General features: G+C 48.0%; 1 protein-coding gene across 2 annotated transcripts in view; it reads right to left on the minus strand.

Moving 5' to 3' along the window:
• LOC117896912 (nucleolysin TIA-1) overlaps nucleotides 1–17,187 on the minus strand; it is a 37,274-nt gene extending 20,087 nt beyond the window's left edge. For both annotated transcript variants that reach the window (XM_034805448.1, XM_034805450.1), the window contains exon 1: nucleotides 16,092–17,187. In XM_034805448.1, the coding sequence (XP_034661339.1) occupies nucleotides 16,092–16,581 (490 nt within the window). In that variant the 5' untranslated portion in view covers nucleotides 16,582–17,187. The remainder of the gene's footprint in view (nucleotides 1–16,091) is intronic.
• Between the last annotated feature and the right edge of the window lie 2,130 nt (nucleotides 17,188–19,317).

Raw genomic sequence — 19,317 nt, forward strand, 5'->3', positions numbered from 1 at the left:
GTCGCGAGCCAACGTCTAACGTGTAAAACAATGACTCATTAAGACTCATCTAAATTCTAATGAGATTCAGTAACTATTAAAAACAAAACATGACAAAGGCAACGGCAACACTGGCAACAGAGGCAACAGCAAACGCAAATGCGGCAAAGGGTTGCTGCCCCCGGGGCAACTTCCCCAATCAGCCACCTTCCCCCAACCCCCCGGGCACTCACCCCCATCCGGCTTTGGCTCTTATCAACCCGGCAGCCAGGCAAAAGGACTTGGACTCGTGCTTGGGTCGTATTTAGTGCTGATTCTGCTACTTCGCAAACTTTAAGTTTGGGTGCCCAAAATTTAAGTCATTTGTATGCAAGTCAACGCCTGCGTTTGCCTTTAAAGTTTAAACAAATGTCAATAATTTGATTTAAATGTGGCAGAGCAGGGCTACGATAGAGTGAGGATTGATGGGATGGAGGGTTCCTGCTTATAATACAATCAGGCACTCCACACGTTGAACCCATTCCGCTTGCTGATCGCGTGCAAATTTCGCATTTAAATGCCAGTAGGCGCTCGTATTCCAATTTTGCAGCTCGATGATGGTGGAGGCTTGCCATTTGCATTTACTGTGTTGACAATTGTATGAAAAGACAATGCAGAATAGAACTAAGCAAAACAGAACTGGGAACCGTAACAACAAAAGCGGTGCCGGCGCCAGAGCACCACCCAGAACCGGAGACAAGGAATTTGCGTATCAAGAATCGAAAAAAGGCAGGCCAGAGTGGAGAATGCACTGAACTCTCTCTCTCTCTCTCTCTGCTTGACAGTTGAAACAAACGAACATGTGGCCTTATACATTACACACACACAGACACACATGGGGGCATTGGAAAATGAAATGGAAATTGCGTATGTTGGCTCCAGCCAGAACAAGCGAAAGCGGCGCCCGTCCAAACAAAACAGAGTCGAAAGTCGAAAGGAAAATGCGAATACAAAGAATCTATATTGCTCCACAGCTCTGACCGTCCGTTCGTCGTGTGTTTGCATTGGGTTTTTGGTTAGTTATATGAAGCCCATGCACACACACGCACCCTCCCCATCCCCAAGCAGCCTCTCTGGAAACAGCCAACAACAACCCCCCGGAATGAACCCCATTTAACGCTGTTGTAAGCGTTTGCCAAAACGGGGGCGCAACAGACAACAGACAACAGACAACCCTCACCCCGCTCCATGTATCTGCTGCTGCTGCTGCTGCTGTGGCACATGTTGAAAGTAAACGCGACGCAGGTATGCTCGTAAACCCACCCCACCCCAGGCTAACCCTCTATTCCAATCTGCATATTTGTCGGGGCGCCACGAAATGTAAAGCAAGTAAAAACCTGGGTCAAATTGCGGTTACCGTTTTTATTTCCCGCTGCAACTTGCTCTCTCTTTCTGACCCAGCAAATCCATTACACTTATTGTCTCTGTCTCTGGCTGTGTTTTCTCTGCGTGTATCCGTGTGTAGGTGTTGATATATCCACACTTACAGCGCTGCCCGTGTCCGTGTGTCACTCGTTAGGCGCCTGAAACACTGGCCATAGTTTTCCCTTCTTTTTTTCACCACCCGGACATGACTTGTACATATGCGTCTAACCGGAGAGGGGCAGCGATTCCCGTGCGGGGGGAGGGACACCCTTTTGGGATCGGATTCGGGTTCGGTGTTGGGTTCATTCTGCTGGGCGTTGGACTGTTAATTGTAAAGCGTTTCGTTTTGGCACTTGGCTTGGGTTTCTCTGGGTTATATTTATTTATTTTTTAGTTTTTGCTGGTCAAAAGGGTAGGGGGAGCAACCCTAACGACTAGCAAGTGACTTCATTTAGTTTTGCACGTTTACAGTTAATTAATTTGGTTGATGGCAGAGAGTTAGTGAGAGAAGGAGAGTGACAAATGGAGCGAGTTGAGGTCATTCTCAATGACAGAAATATGTTCTAATGCCAGGGGAGCATCATCCATGCAGCAGCCACTTCAGTATCCATCAAATACATTTCCAAACCATTCCCCAGTCAAATTTCCACGCAAACTTCCTTCCTTTGATATATTAAAAATATTTCCCTTTTAAGTCTTCAACTATTTAAAATTCAATTAAAGACTTACAGTTACCAAAATTGTTGATGGACCAAAGCCAAGGTCTATGGGGGATTCGGTTCTGTTCCTTTCTCCCCCTCCCTTTTCAGCATCAACAATAACCCAATAGAGGGAAAAGCGAAGAGCAACAGCAACAACAACAAAAAGTAAAAAAACTCGCAAATCAAATTCAAAACTCGTCGCTGAATGAAATGTTGAAATTGCACATCCCGCGTCCGTTATCCCTCTCCAACCCGCACCCCACACACTGACCGGCACCATGCTGCTGCTGCTCCCCCTCCTGCTGCCACTTCAATCCTCTATTCCTAACCATTCAAGCCTTACCTTTTTTCGTTTTTTGTTTTTTTGGCTGCGCAGCTGCTGCACTTTATTTCAGTCACTTGCTGGGCATTTTTTTCCCCTCTGCACGGTCTTTTTTGTGTTCTTTTCTTTTTGGGACCCGAGTGGCTTGTTTTTGCCATGTTCCCAGCTGCCTCTCTGGCTCGGCGAGGGTGTGTCTGTAGCCCGCTTTTGTGTGCTAGTGCGGTCATTTAATTTCGATTTGTGTTTTAGATTGTTTTGCGTTGCATTTGTTGATTTTTGCCATTTAAATAGAAATTTTTATTTTCTACACGTTCTCTCCTGGCCAAGGCCTGCCCCCAACGGCACGGTGGGAGACCGAAACCTGGCAGCCGTCGCCAGTTTTTTGTCCATCCGTGCACTTCCCCCGTGCATGGTTTTTGCGTACTTTTATTTCTTGTTGTATTTTTTATTAACGCATGTCCATGGGGCATTTGCCAGAGCGCGGGGCCCGGCAAATTGGATTTCTTTTTTCGGACATTTGAAACTGACGAACGGCAGTCTGGGACCGAGACCGAGAGCACCGGGGCCGATGCTGGAGCGACGTCGCATACAAAAACCTTGCTCAAAATATATGCAACTGTTGTGTGCTGTCCCTCCCTCCCTCCCCATCCACACCCCCACAGAGCCTTTTATGCACAAGAATCGGCCATCGTTTCTATTAGCCACGCGCATTCATAAGAGCGGAAATTTAATCTATGCCACAGTCGCCGCGTTTCATTTCAATTTCGCCATCGCTCGCTGGCAAACTCGCTTTTGTCAATTTAAAGCTGCCGGCAAATGCTATCAGCGGGCACTGTTCGTTAAATATTTAAATTGGCGCAGAACTAATGAAATAAAACCAATGCGAGTGCACAGCCCAGAACCCACAGCCAGCCCCAGCCCCAGCTCCAGCCAGCTCCAGCCCCAGCGATATTCCCAAGTGATTTCCGATGGTTAAATTCGTGCTGGCTGGTTCGCTGGTTTGCTGGTTGGCTGGTTGGTTGGGGGAACGAACCGATAGATGGACTTGCAATGTCTCTTGGGTTTTGTCGCGTTCTTAAAAACATTTTGAACAACTGCTTTTGTCCCATGCGGAAACGTTTTAGTAGATATTCGCCAGTCGCTATCCAGTTCAATCTGCGCTGAATTTGTATGAAATATTAGGGTCTAATACAACATGACAAGCTCCTAATACATTTATAAATTCATCCATTCGAGACGACTTCTTGGCGTTGAATTTCTTTTGCCAAATTTCGCCCCAGAAGTTGTGCCGAGAGGTGGGAGGAGGTACATTGTGCGTGGATCTTGGCATGCGGCTCACGTAGCATCTTGCTTTAAATGCTTAAATAGAAGCCAACAAACGGAAGCTTCAATCCGGTGGGCACACAGACATACGAGAGAGAGAGAGAGAGAGACATTCAAGCCAAAAATTGGCATAAATAAGTAAAAGCGGCAACAGCGGCAAAGTCAACGTCAACGTCAGCAGCGGTCTGGGTCCCAGTACGCCATATTGCGCATATAGCTTTCCCTTTGAGTGTGTGTGTATGCCATGTATGTGTGTGCGTGTGCGTCTGTGTAGTGTATGTTTGTGTATTTACTCAACTGCTGTACCCAAAGCGCACTTGAGTGTGTATCATCATCAACATCAGCTGCTCTTGAGCCCCAGAACCCAGAGCCAGGACCAGTTCCTGGACCTAAACCAGAAGCAGTAGCAGTAGCAGCAGCAGCAGTGGCAGTGGTTGAACCCGCACCCAGGCATCAACTTGAAGTTTCCCTACTACTCCCAACTCCCGACTCCATCCAACATACACCAAACGCCGCCAGCACTAAAGATACAAAGCTGCAGATATAACCAGAGGAGGAGACCAGCTCGACGAGTGTGTGGCTGTGTGTGTGCTGTCTCCTTCCTCCCTATCGTTCCCATTCTGTGGCCACTACAGTGACAGTATCTTTGGATGCTTAACAACATTACAAGCTGACTTATGAAAGAGCCGGGCTGGGTCCGGACTGGGGACCAGTGCCTCTGCCATTGCCTCTCCCGCTCCGCTTGCAATTTGACTTGACTTTTACGTATCGTCAAGTACTTTTCTGGTTTTACCCACTCGGGGGACATTTGTCAGTCGAGAGACAAATTTAATTTCTGCCATTTTTCGAGCCAGGCGATGTCTGCGCTTAGATATGAATTGCAATGAAAGTCACAGTCGTCATGTATGACGAGACGAGACGAAACGAGACGAGACGACGGTCTGTGGTGTCCATGTCCGTGTCCATGTCCATGCCTGGACATTGGTGTGGGTCGATGTCCGTCCCCGACTGTCTGAGTGGGTTTTTGTGCGAGTGCAGGGCCCCGGCAAACTCGTTTTTAATATGCAGCCAGAAGTCGGAGCGCACGCAGCGTATGCGTAATTTTATTACAACTGCCAAAGCTGCTCGATTGAGGAGCCAGAGCACACAGCCAGCTACAAATGAAATGAATTGGGGAAGAACTATTTTTGGCTACCCAACTTCGACCCTTTATCTGTGCCTCTGTCTCTCTCTCTCTCTCTCTGCCACACGCAATGCACAGAATTCATTTCGCATTTAAATTGCTGTTCAGAGAGCAATTAGCTGAAATTATTGTTGCTACGTGTGCATCGTCACTTGAGCTGGGGCATTGGCATCGACACTGGCACTGGCAGTGGCAGCGGCAGCGGCAGCGGCACCCCCGAAATCAGTCAGGCAGCCGGGATTGGGGGATTTGTGTGTGGGTGTGTGGGGTGGATGAGAGAAACTGCGGCGAACGCTTAATGTGTGCCGGGGAGGCCATTATTCAGTTTCCCCACTTGGCAAAAAATGCTGATTTGCGGTTTGCCAATACCAACCACACCCAGGCACGGGCACAAACACTAAACTCAGATCCACAATGCCAACATCCCATCCAAACCATCCCAAAACCCACACAGAGAATTCACAATTATTTACTGAAGCTTTCCCAAGGAGCGTACACACACAAAGCACAACAAAAAAGCGAAAGAAAAGCAAAAAGAAAAGTCGAGGCAAAAATTATGCCAAAACAAATCAAGCAAATGAAAATATCACAGCCACAAAATCAAGGCAAGACACACGCAGCGCTGCACAGCGGTGGCTCTCCAGCAAACGTATTGGCCTAAATGGGTGGAGTGTGGGGAGGGGAGTGGAGGGGAGTGGAGTGGAGTGGGCGGTGCGAGCATGGGGGTGCCACAAATGCTGTGCTTAATAGGCATCAGCTGGGTATTAAGTTGTTGGTTTTTTCTCTTTCTTTTTTTGTCATCGTCTTGCCCGCTTCTTGGCAGCATGACAACCTTTTTATGTGTGTGGATGTGTTGTATCTATGTGTGTGTGTGTGTGTGTGTGTGTGGGTGGCAACCAGCAACGGCCAACGTCTTTGTGCTGCCGCTCATCCCGTCTCTCCTTCTGTTCAGCAAACAATTTGGGGAATGCCATTAGGTGACGCCTATTGCTGAAATTATCTCTGGCTTCAAGTTCTCTCTCTTTTTTGTTGTTGTTGCTGCTGCGGTGGGAGGAGGGGAATTCAATCACATCATCTTTTGTTAAACTCGCAGGCAGCCAGAGCCAAAAGGTAATAACAACCTGAAGGGAGGACACAACCTGCGTCGTGTGGCATCGCACAAAGGAATCGAAATAAGGACGCCAAAAAAGTGTTGCCTACTTTTCAGTTAATGGTCGTGGGGGGGAAAGGTGCGATGGGGTTGGGCCAAAGCCACAATTGTATTGGCATACAAAGCGGCAGCCAATCTGCCATTAAACAGAGAACAAATTCCGAGGGTTTGCCTCTATTTGGCTTATGAATTTAATAGAATTTACAAGTCTATTGCTTGCGAATCACTCACTGTTTGCCTTAGTTAACACCCCGCCAAATTGCATTATAAACTTTGGCCTTTCACCAGCCCCTCCACCCATCATAGTGGGGCGCGTATGTCTGCCGCAAACTGTGGCACACAGAATGGGAGTTCAGTATAAAAAATTAAAAATTAATAGCAACTGGCGAGTGGCGATGAAAACCACAATGCAGCAGGAACAACAACCACGGACGAAACAAAAACTAACCGACTAACAAAGTGTAAAAAACTATTGAGTGCTGGCGTCCCAACACTTCACTGTTGTGCCGCCGTCCTCCCTCCTCGATGGCCGCCACTAACAAAAATTTCTAATTTAAAAGTTTTACGCCCAACCGCCGACGAGCAACGAACGAACGAGGAAAAACCAAAAACCGGGCGAAGGCGGTTGGGCGGAGTGGAAGAAAATGAAAGCAGCCGAAGCTGGAAAATGGAAAATAGCAACAAAGACAGACGGCAAATAAAAACGCAACGAAACACACACACACACACACACACACACGCAGACGGGGACACACACAGACCCGAGCAGATAATGCAATTCCCACCCAGAAAGAAAGTGGAGAAAGCAACTTGGCCAGCTGCAATTTTGTTGCTGCCATCGTCGTCGTCGGTGCTCGTCCTGGTCGTCATCGTCGTCGTCGTTGTAGGCGTTGTTTTTGCCCACATCGTTAGCAATGCTCATCGGCAACATTTCGTCAGCTTCCGCCAGCCAGCCAGCCAGCCAGCTAGCTAGCCAGCCAGTTGGAGGAGCCGCGTCATGCGCGTTGGCACTGCGTGGGCGCTGCAGTTGCCCCACACCGCCCCACCCGTTGGTGCTCCTCCAAGTGGGTGGGGGCTGTAGCGGGCAGGGACCTCCAGCTCAAACTGGAGCTTGGGGCTTGGGGCTCCTCCTCGCCGGCAATCGTTGGCTGAAACTATTTTTATATGCTGGCCCAGTCTTTGTGTCTCTCTGTGTGTGCGGCAGTGGGGGCTGGGGCAGGGGAGTGGTTGCAAGCGTTTGTCATTGTGCATTACTTTTAGCATGCATCGCGGCGCGTTCTATGAGGCAACAATGTGGCTGTGCCACCCACCCCCTCCTATCTACCCTCCCTCCCCCCAGATGCGATCTGCTGTTGTAATTTGCTTGTTGTTGCCCGGTTCGTTGGCTTTGCCGGGGTCTTAGGGCGCATCCTGCAAGGTTCTTTTTTTGTGTGTTCCCTCTGCACATTTTACGATGATTTTCATTTTCATATTCGAATCGTGTGCTCTGTGTGGGGGGTGTGTGGAGTTTTCTTTGTGTGTGTGTGTGTGTGTGTGTGTGTGTGTGCAAATCGAATTATATTTGCTGCCACACAATGTAGACAACAGGCAAGGACGTAGCATGCAGCATGCAGGCTGCTTGGAGCTCCTTTTTTGCGGCCATCGAGGAGGAGCAGCTTTGCCCTTTGGCTTCCTGCACTTTGACCAACACTTCTCTGTCGTTGACTGGTGGGAAATTACCTTACTCTGGAAATTGTCTACCCCAAAAACAGAAGACTTTTTACGATCTCAGAGCACCTCAGAGCAGAGTGAGCTTACGTACCTTTTGGAGTGTGTTTTTGTGTGTGCTTTTGGGTCTCAACTCATCTTAATGTCGTGCATCATATTTCTTTCGCTTTATGTATACTTTTTAATATGTATTTTGTCGTGCACAATGTTGACATTTTGACGCACTAATAAACATAATTTGCTCATAAAATACGTTTTATTGCCAGAGTGGAGTGCCTTGTATCAGCCATCGCTGGAGTGTATCTGAGTGTGTTTCTGTGTGTGCTTGAGGCACATTAAATTGAAGGCCCTCCCCCGGACTTTGCCGAGTTCATTTGGCGCTAGACGCGTCAAGTGCAACTCTTGAATTAGGAGACAAAGGCATTTAAAATCCAACACCTTGTTAACAGCCAAAGAGTTCAACGTACCCCTCCGCCTGCCCCGCCTTGACCAGCTCTCTCTCTCTCTCTCTGTCTCTCACATTGCATAATTAATTGCTACTTCACACTGAGTGCTCGCTGGAGTTCTGTGGCCCTCTGCGGCTTGTATCTGTCTGCAATCGGAACGCTTTAAATCACATTTTCTCATTTCTGCCCACACATATACCATTTCCCCCCATGTCTGTGTAGCTGTGGTGCAGAGGAAAAACAGCAAAAACATTTTTAAATATTTATTAGCAGCAGCTTACAAGCTTCATCTTATTTTCTCTCGGTCGCTTTCATCGGTGGCTCGTTCCCTGCTCCCTGCTCTCTCCCCCTCTCTCCCTTCGCTCCACTGCGTTAAGTAATTTCGTTATTTGCCAAAACATGGGACCCGCCCGGACTACGCCTTTTGCTGTTCCGCCACCGCCATTTGTCTGCTTGTCGGATCTGGGCAGGGCTCTGGCTGTGCTTTGGCTGCTCGCTGCCTGCTCGTTGATGCCATTATCTTATTCAGCATCCTTGTCATCTCATAAAGGATGCCTATTATAAATTAATTTTTGCCAGCCGTGGCCGCCTTAGCCCCCTCCTTACTCCTGCCCTCAGCCACTTTTGCCAGCTCTTCTTTCCTATCGCTTTTATCACTTGGGGGAGGGGCCCGAGCCCATCCCCGCACCTAAATATCAAACATGTTGCTCCTGTTATAGCTGCCATGTGTGTGTGTGTGTGTGTGTGTGTGTGTGTGTGCCTGACTATATGACTATATAATTTTTTGATTTAACGCTGCTGCTGCTGTCGCAATTTTTCAAAAAATACCCTCCATGCTTTTACTTTTTGTGTGCGCCGTAAAAGTTGAAAGTTGCTGCTGGTGCCACAAACAAACTCTGCCCCAGACTCGCGCTCTCTCCCCCACACATATGTGACATTGATGCCTCTCCGCTCGCTGTTTGAGCTGTTTTATTGTTATCATTAAACGGCAACACCTCCACGCTCCACGCTCCAAGCTCCAAGCTGCCGCTGTTCGACATGTTTTTCCTTGTGTCCTTGTGTCTTTGTGTCTTGTCTTTGCTCCTGCCGATGCGGGCTCCTCGAGTGGGCCTCAACAAGTTTGACAGAGCCCTGGGCCCCACACGCTTTGTGGTGGGTACGGCAATGCCTGAGATTGGCTGTGGGTGCTGGGTGTGGGCCCTGATCCCATTATGATTAAAAATTGTTTTGCGACTCTTATCTTTTGCGGCTGGCTGCGATCATTAATGAAGCAGAAAGTGATTGGGATGAAAGCGCGCCACATGCCGGGCCCCGGAGTCATGATTAATTGGAGCGCACAAGCTGGCGCCACAGAGAGTGGGAGAGACAAATCAGTAGCAACAGCAGCGGCAAACGCTTTTCGGGTGTTAACTGCATTTCATTCATCAACGCTTGCCAGCCGCAACGAGCTGCCAGACCAACACGAGCTGGGGTTTGGATTGCGGCGGGGGCAGGGCCAGCCCCAAGCTGGGGTTAGACTCGGAGCTGTGAAGCAGAAGCAGAAGCAACTCCTGCCGATGCGGCTACTGACTGCTGGTCGGTGGCAGTTGCATAGCAAAATTCAAACAAAATTCACCACAATTTCTCGTAACTTTGTCAACGAAGCGCAACATGCAGAGAGAGAGAGAGAGAGTGAGAGATGGAGAGAGAGAGATGCCATCGCTGATGTCTGGCAGACATCTTGAGTGGGTGAGAGGTGAGTGGCGAAAGACAGACCAGAGGGACGTGCCAACGAGTCGTGGCAACGAATTGCAATTTGCAATTTTATGGCAGAGCAGCTAGAAACAGAAACATTGAGGCAGGGGGGCATGGGGGCATGGGACACACACACTAACACAGAAGCCGCCACAGTACAAAACAAACCAATTTAAATTTTCAACGGTGCGGAGACGGTGGTTGAGTGGTTCCTGCTGCTGTTCCAAAGCATAGTTAACGGCAGCAGCAGCGGCAAAAACACAGCCAGAGCTGGCGAAAAGCGCAACAAAGCGTAGCTGACAAAATCAAACCAGCAGCAGCACAAAAAACGCAAACCCAAAGAAGCAAAACAGAAAGGGAAACAACAAAAAAAGGGAAGGGGAAGGGAGAGGGAGAGAGCGGCAGAGAAAATGAAGAGAAATATTCGCAATGACAATTGAAAGTCGGAATCGGAACCTGGGGGGGGACACTGACTGAGGTGGCGGTGGACTGGCCAAACACTCAATCAATAAATTATGCTGCCACGGAATATACAAATCAACGAACGGGGGCGAATGCCACAAAGGCAGTGGGGAGAGGGCTGGGTGCACGATCTGCGGGCTGCTTGTTTGGCCTGGTCACGCGGCAGCTGCGGAACAAAAGGCCATGCTCCATGGACCACCCCACGCCACACCGCACCCCTGCTCCAACCCCAACGAGACCAAAAGCGGGGCACAGACGGATGTGGCTTTGTGGGTTTTTGTGTGCGGTCGCCGCCCCATCTGCTGTTAGTCATTTGAGCAGCGGCGACACAACAAGAGGGAGAGTGAGCGAGAGGAGGAGGAGGAGGCGTGGATGCTGTTGACGATGGTCAGGGCCAGAGTATGGCCAAGATAACGACGGACTAGAAACAGCCACACAGAAGCGTACGCCCCTGCTGCTGCTGCTGCTTTGATGTGAATGCCTGGCAGATCCCTGGCAGGACTACGCCCCTGCCAGCAGGAATGGAATGACACTGTCAAATGCGTTGACTGCATTGTGCCACTGTGGCTGGTGGCAGTCCCAGGCGCCAGCCAGTGCCACAGACAAAGACAAAGGCGAAAGGCGAAAGGCTTTCAGGCTCTCAGTGCAACCAAAATTGCAAAATGGCTGCCAGGCTCGACTCGCTGCGGCTCTCTGCGCTGCCCTGACCCCAAGCTGACCTCAAGGGAGAGCGGTCTTTAAAGCCGCCGTTGCCGTCGCCAACATTGATTTTTTGCCAACAGGAAGACCGGCAGACGGGAAGACAGAAACAACAGGACACAGCGTACATTTGCATATAAAATATTGCACAAGCATATCAAATATTGATTATGATTGACGATTTGCAAGGGATACCCAGAAGAAGCCTTTAAAGCGGAATACGTCCCCGAAGCATGTGCAGCTTGATCGATTTTTCTAATCTGCCTTTTCATTGGCAGCACCCAACAACCAACAGCCAGCACGCACATTGACGCACCTGGCGTTGGACCACCACACACACAGGCACACAAAAACCCACACAGCCAGAGGCAGAGCCACACACACACACACACAACTGCCTGGCATTGTCCAGTCAAGCGCTTCATTGTCCCCCACAGTGACTGTCATGAAGTCCAACTAAGCGGAAGCTGTAGGAATTTACCAACGTTTAAACTTTAATGCTTGGTACAACAGTTTTTATTCCTTCCTCCATGTCGCTCTCTCTCTTACTCTCTCTCTCTCTCTCTCTTTCAGTGAGCCTCTTTCTCGTGTGTCTGTGTGTATGTGTGCTTGAGATTCTTTTTTCTGTTTTGCCCGTCTGTGCGGCCATAGCCAGTGCCCAGTGCCCGGCTTCACCCCGCTCCAATTGAACCTAATCCGGCTGCTAAAGTATTAGCTACGTAGTTGTATGCTCATCCCGGCTGTCCAAACTGCCTTATGCTGCTTTTGTTGTTTGCTGGCATTTAACAAAAAACAAAAGAGCCAAAGCAAAAGCAACAAAAAAAGAGTGCACCAGAGAGGCAGACACAGAGAGAAAAAGGATGTGGCTAAGCCAACAGCGGAGGCACCAGAAGGAATCGGAGATCTGACGTTTTGTTAAAAGTTTTCCACTCGCTCCAAGTCTGTGTATGGATGTGCCAGCGAAGGTGGAGATGTAGTTGCAGGTGGAACTGCAGCGTCCACTTAATAACAAGGCATCAGCCGCTGGACAGCCGACGGGCATACTAATCTACAGTCAGTCCACTTGGGCATTGCTCCCACGCTCCTGGCTCCTGCCAGCTAAATTAAGTGACCGGCTTAGAGGTCGCTCCGCCAATCAGCCGCGTTGTGGGACTTCACGGAACTCCGCCATATCGGCAGATATGTATGAAGAGCACTGATGTGCTTTGTGTATTCTTCAAACTCCTGTGCGGCATTCCTGCAGCCAAGTGCGGGAGGGTCAGAGGCCAAAGTGGACAGCGAATGGACAGGAGGGCAAAGACATTAATGACACCCAACATCAATGAGTGTCAGTCGTTGTTCTTGTTTGTGAAAAATGAAATACAAGACGACAGGGGACAGGCACTGGGTCGGGCACTGGGACAGGCACACGCCTGGCAGGTGACGCTCATGGAGCTGCGAGCTTGTCTCGGCGTCAGCATGGCGTATGATTGATTTTCCAGTCGTAAACTATGGCTGAGCTGCGCTGAAGTTGGGTGCCAGATAAATGCGGCAAGTATTAAACGGCAAATAAGCTTCAATAATAATAAAAGTTATAAATCTTTTGCATTGCCTGTCGCCGACGGCAGCAGCAGCAGCAGCAGCGGCGAAGGACAAGCAATAGCAGACCCCGAAGCGGAGGAGGCGGTGGACACTGCTTGTCCTCCAAAAGGACGACGACGACATGCTGCAACGTAGCGATAATAACAATTTATTGCACACGCACACACCAACACAACAACACAACGACACACATGACTAGACACGCTTGCTGCAGAGTCGTGTGCAGAGTTGCCAAGTGCCGGAAAATGCCGCGAGACAGACAGGATTGCAACAGCTACAGCGGCCAGTGTAGAGCAGACAAAGGCAAACCGCACAATAATAAAAATGAACAATGACAGGTTAATAGCAAATAAATGAAAGCCCATAAGGAAGGCGGCAAAAGGACAAGAACCACACGAGAGAGAGAGAGAGAGAGAGCGAGGGAGAGAGCGAAGCAGATGGAAGCTGAAATTGGAGGAGAACCAGCACCAGAGTGAGGCCGAGCGAGCCAGACAACAAAAGCAAGTGCACATGGAGGAGGCGACAATGGCATAGCCGGCGACTGGTGCTCCGGTCCAGACTGTCGCCGGACAAACTATGATGCTCTTCGCCTAGGCAATTGATATATAGTTTTCAATTTTAAAAACCATTGAGCAGAGCAGCGAAGCACATCAGCGCGGGGGTGGAGAAGTGGTGGGAAATTGCCATCGAGGACGCTGTTGGCATATTTAAAGCATAACTGCAGACACGACCGAGCAGCGACAAGACCTCCGGTAATGGCTGCAAACGTACTTAACGGCCACACAATAATGACGGTAATGGGCGATGAGTTAGCAGGCAGGCAGGAGGCGGGAGGCAGGAGTCAGGCAGGTTGACAAAATGCATTCGGCATGCAATGCGCCGCCTGCCAATAATAATCGTCGCCCCATCATCATCATCATCATCATTACCATTAGTGCAGTGAGTGGGATGATTGAATGGGAATGAGGAGGACACTCACTCGATTCCGATTCCGATTCTGATTTCGATTGCTCGAGCCTTTGTGTCTGCTCGAGTAAGCGGAAAATACATTAACTCAAAAGCAGGTCCTGCCAGAACGCTGAATTTAAAGTAGAGAATTGGTAATTATTTAGCTCTTTATCGCATAGTTTTCAGCAAGTTCTTCGATGGCTAAATAAATACTGTCAAGTGGCACGAATTTTTAATAATTATTTCCCATTTAATCCGTTGATGCTTTCCATCTAAATATTCATTCAGAAATGTTTGTCTTTGGATTTAAATAATCACTAAATATGCTTATTTGTGCGTTACAACAAAATACACACACAGAAAAACTCGCACCGAGTGAATATACATGAATGGAATATGCATAATCGATGGAGCAAGTTGAAAGCGGAAATAAATTGAAATAGTTTAACAGTGAAGCAGCCTGCAAAACGGGTCCATAAACAGCCTTAATCTATGAGCCGTTTATTTTATTCCATTTTATTTTAACTCATTTTGTTGTATTTTATTGTATAATTTAAATATGGCATATTTAAATTGCAAACACACCGCGGGAGAGGTGTCGCAAGCCGCCTGCAAGCGGATTAAATTCGTCTGGCCTCGTATCGTATCGGATCACATCGCATTTTATTAAATTTTATTTCACTAAAGTTTTTTTGAGCCAAAGTGACAAAGAGAAAAATCGATCACCTGTTTAAAGTTCCCACCCACGCGTCCAAGTCCATGTCCGGAGCAGTGGGTAGAATGTTGGGGCTACTTGGCAGCTGTGCCAACGCCTGGCGAACGCATCAGTCAACGTCCTTACGGTCTAACAAAGGACGACATTCGGCGGGTGGGACACGAAGCGAAAGGTCTCTCAGGGGTAGAGTGGGAGGGAGCGACTACTCCTCGTCGGGGACCACTTTATAAGCCAAATTCAACGCTCTCTCTCTCTGTCTCTCTCTCTGGTCGTTGGGAACGCTTTTTCGTTGTTGCTGGCAATGCGCCTTTGTCTGTTGTTTGCCTTCGCAATGACGACAACTTTTACCATTCTTTTTAGCTAGCTCTTCTCGCTCGCCTCTCTTTTGCTCTTGCCTGCTTCTTTTGGCAATTTGTTTCTGCATCTTACAACGAATTCAATTGAAAATTTCAACAGACACTCGACATTGGGAGAGAGGAGACGTGGACGGAGGACAACTCTGACTGCAAATTTAAAAACAAATTTGCCGCAAAGCAACAGCAGCAAACTTTGCAAACAAAACTTTTGCCCACCCTGAGAATGTCCGCTTCGATTTTCAATTCTCGCAGCTCTCTCACTCTCTGTGCTGTGCTGTTGTACGCCTTTCAAAGGGTCAAGTGTGGACGTGCGTCTAAATGTTACGTATACGCCACGACGTCCGCTGCACTTCAACTTGGCACAATTGGCAGTCTGTGTGGCTGTATCCTGTCTGTGCCGCCGACCAACGTCTTCCCCAACGTCTTTGGCCCATCGTGTTGCTGTTTGCCGAGTGCACTTTTCCCTGTACAAAACAACAGACAAGGAGGGGCTCGTCCCTGCCCCTGCCGCTGCCCCTGCCCCTGGCAAGAAGAAAGAACGTTGTTGTGGATGCCTCTCCGGTATTTACTTTTCCACCCACGCTGTCTGTCTATAGGTTTTTTCTCCTTCTATTTGTTTGTTTGCTCGGTGTGCGGCAGAGGCAGTGTGTGTTTGCCCTTCGTTTAGTCAGAATGCCAACTATGACAAAATCAGAGAATCGAGAGCCGGAATCGGAATCAGAATCGAAGCGAATCGAAGGCATTGCTTGAGCGCTGAGCGCTGAGCGCTGAGCCACTGCCAATGTGGAAATTGTCAATAATTTCAAATTGATTTCTATTTGATTTAGCACAGAGCCACACACAAAGGCACAAAGCAGACACCTTGCTGCACGCTCTATACTTGTGATACGGATACGTGGAGGCGTCTTCAGTTACCGAGAACTTCGGGCGGGGGGTGGAGCATAAGTGAAAACGTAAACTTTGACAAACACGCGGCCCTCGTTTTGAGGCCAAATAACATTAGATGGCTATTAGAGGCTTGGCCGGCGTTTTTACGACGAAGACCATAAAAAGCATTACTTGAACTGCTGCCCGAACTGCGCCTCGTAAAACTCGTGAAATTTGTAAGGACTGAGCCCCCCGCTCTAGGCCTAGTCCCAGCCCCTGGCCGGCAATAAAACCCAATCGATAAGTGCCCCAAAGTGTTGGAATGCCTCGTAAACAAATGGGGCAAGCCTGCACCTTAAAGCGTTTCCCCATGCACCAGCCCAAGGGAGCGCAGTTTATTACCTCTAACCGTCATTCTAGCAGCCATGACAATTATACATATACATATATGTATACATACATAAATACATACATATGTACATAGTTACGGGAGGGTTGGTGTTTCTTGGCTTACCCTGCTTGGGTGAGATGCTGAGCACCTGCTGCTGGGGCGACTGCTGCTGCGAGTGGATCTGGTACTGCTGCTGCTGCACGACCACCGCCTGCTGCTGCGCGGCACAGACGGCAGCGGCCACCGCCTGCTGCTGCTGATGATGCGCGGCGGCAGCGGCTGCTGCTGCAGCGACGGCCTGCTGTTGCGAGTGCTGCTGCTGCTGCTGCGAGTGTTGCTGCTGCTGCAGGTGTGGCGACTGCGACTGGGGATGCTGCTGCTGCTGTTGCTGCTGCTGCTGCTGGGTGGTGACGATGGTCATCTGCTGGGCCTGCTGCTTGCCGTTCTGCTGCTGCTGCTGGGAGGTTGCCTGTTGCTGCTGCTGCTGTTGCATGTGCGTCTGGTGGATGGCCAATAGCTTCGTCTCGTAGGGCTTGGCGCCCACCGACAGTGGCTGACTGCTGAGCGTCATCTGTGCAGTGGCTGGCATCATCAGAGTGGGCATGGCCAACATGGTACAACCGTTTTCGTTTCCGTTTCCTGTTGCAGTTGCACTTTTAGTGGATGTTGTTGCTGTAGCTGCTATTACTGCTGTTGCCTCTGCTGCTGTATTGCGGTGTGGATTTCGCACGTTCTGCGGTTAAACACAGCTCGCTTTGATGTTTAATGAAGTGCCTGGGTGGGCCTGGGTCTGCTGCCGCCTTGCAGTTGATGATGCAAATAAATTGTGTTATAATTTGGCTAAATAATTTTTATGGCTGCCTTTTTGTGTGAAACCGCACTGTTGTTGTTGCTGCTGCTGCTGCTGCTGCTGTTGTTTTTATTGCTTTGCCGAGTTTTATGCGCAAATCATTTGAGGCATTAAATAATTTCTACAATTGTACTAATTTGAAATGCTGCCTTTCTGCGGTTTTCTTTTCCGTTTGCTGTTTTGTGTTTGTGTTCCGCTTCGTGTTGTTTGTGGTTGCCTTTTTAATTTTCCATTAAAAACTTCCCTTTTTTTCTTGCTTGACCTTCACTTATCACAGACCAATGAAATTTGTGTCGAAAAAGTTCATTTGGTTTTTTGAATTAACAGAATTCTCTCATGCACAAAATGCTGGAAACTCCGTTGATTTTTCTAGAATTTAAATTTATTGTTTTATAACTTGGAAAAATATTCTCAAATATGCAAAAGGAATTGTGTCATATTTAAGATTATTCTGACAAGTAAATACAATTAAAAAAAGGATAATGCTTAAAAAAACAAAATTGTAATTAACTTTCACTGCTGCCCCGAGAAAAGTGTACAAAAGAGACGTCTTGCCTTGTTTTTTATGTGCCTCTTGAGGCTGTGGCACATGCATTATCATATATCAAGACTAAGCCATTCACACATCATTTGAAAAATTAAATTTAATATTTTTCGATTTGTGTGCTCGTGCTTCCCACTCACCCCCCCGTTCGCATACAAAGCGGAACATGAGCCAACAAAAAATAAAAAGTTATGCGAGAAACTCCTCGGGAGGCTGGGGGGAGGAGAACGACATCGAAAGTGCGCGTAACGCAATGTCTAAGTGCCAAAAGCAGAAACAGACAGCACAGACAGCTCAGCCAGCGAAAAAATTATAACAATAATCATAAAAGGAGCCGAGCACGAGGAGTACAAGTGCCAAACAAAAAAATAAACAAGTACGAGAGTACGTACAAGAAACGGAGATGGGTTTTACGACAGACGCACCCCGAAAGGGACGGAGGGGAAGGAGCGGCTGTATCAGCATCCGAAACCCCAAAGCCTGACACCCTGTACGCCCCAAGTGTTGGCAAGTGTCAGAATCAGGCGCAGCCTCGACGTCAGTCTAACGCTTCCGGTTTTTATAGCGCCATGCTCACAAAGGGATAAGGGACGAAGGACAGACAGACAAATGCTATGTATAAATATAAACTTATATTTTTATTTGGTAAAGCCAGGACACACAGCCAGGAAGCACTCGCGGCCAGAAGACACACACAAAAAAGCACGACGAGGACACCAAAAATACAAAACACACACAATATTCCTGTCTGTCTGCGTGTGTGTGTGTGTAAGTATGAATCACACACACTCAAACACATACCCACACACAACTGCAATGGCCTTTTTTTTATATTTTATATAGTAGAGAGGAGCGCCCCAGTGCGACAGTCGGCGGCAGTCGGCAGAGTCGGCGTTGGCTGGCGGCAGCATTTATTGGCTGCTCGTTGTCGGTTTATGTGCCACATAAGCCGAAGTGGCAGGCTCCTGTGGTTGTTGCCACTGTTGCCAGTGTTCTTTTATGCTACTGCTGCTGCTGCTGTACATAATGTGGCCAAAAACACAGCGGGCACAACAACAAACACACATATGCACACGCAGCAACGGTTGTGGCAGTCTCTATGTAAATAGCGACTAAAATCGATGCTACCAAAAGCGACAACGAGCGACAAGACACCCAAAACGAGTTGAATATTTCCCAAAATATGATACTCGAATCGATATTCAGGGAACTGTGAATGCCATGCATTGGGTTGGGCTTGCAGAAAATCAAAGATCGGGCGATCAAATATTTTAAATATTTTTGTAACATTTTCTTTCGTGCAACTAGAAAACTGAGCAACTGAAAGAACTTCAACCAGTTCATTCCAATAAAAGGCTTTTGGCAGCTATCAGACAATTTCCACTCTAGATCTCACTGAATTCGAAACACCAAAGAAAATAATCTAAACACCAAAGAAAGCGATAAAAAAACACTCAAAAATCATACAAAATACAAGAACTTAAGCTTAATGTAGTTTTATATTTTTTTAAACTGTTTTAAAAGTTTGTTTTTATTCAGTTTTTTTATATTTATATTGATAAGATTATTTTTAGTTTTCAGTTCGCATTAGTATTGTTTTATTTACGGAGTCGCACACGTCCTTGTTTTCAGGTTTTCGGTTTGAGTTTTTTTCTTACGTTTTTGGGGGATTTTTTTTTGTTTTGAATTCTCTTTGACGAGCAGTTGGTTTTGCTTTCGGTTTGCTTTTGGTTTTTGTCGGTTGGTTTGTTGGTTTGAGAAATTATAATAACAACTTAACAACAATGTAACGAATATCCTTTCTTAACGAGGACACAATTCAAACTGAAAGCGAAGCGCATTCGTCTGCCTCACAAATAGTCAACATATCGGCTCGCATACCGTTATTCTGTCGACGCCGCTGTCGCGTCGAAGTCCTTTTTGGCATAGCCGAGCCGTGCGCGCTCGGCACTCGT

This window comes from Drosophila subobscura, chromosome O, assembly GCF_008121235.1.
Source record: "Drosophila subobscura isolate 14011-0131.10 chromosome O, UCBerk_Dsub_1.0, whole genome shotgun sequence".
Classification (NCBI taxonomy): domain Eukaryota; kingdom Metazoa; phylum Arthropoda; class Insecta; order Diptera; family Drosophilidae; genus Drosophila; species Drosophila subobscura.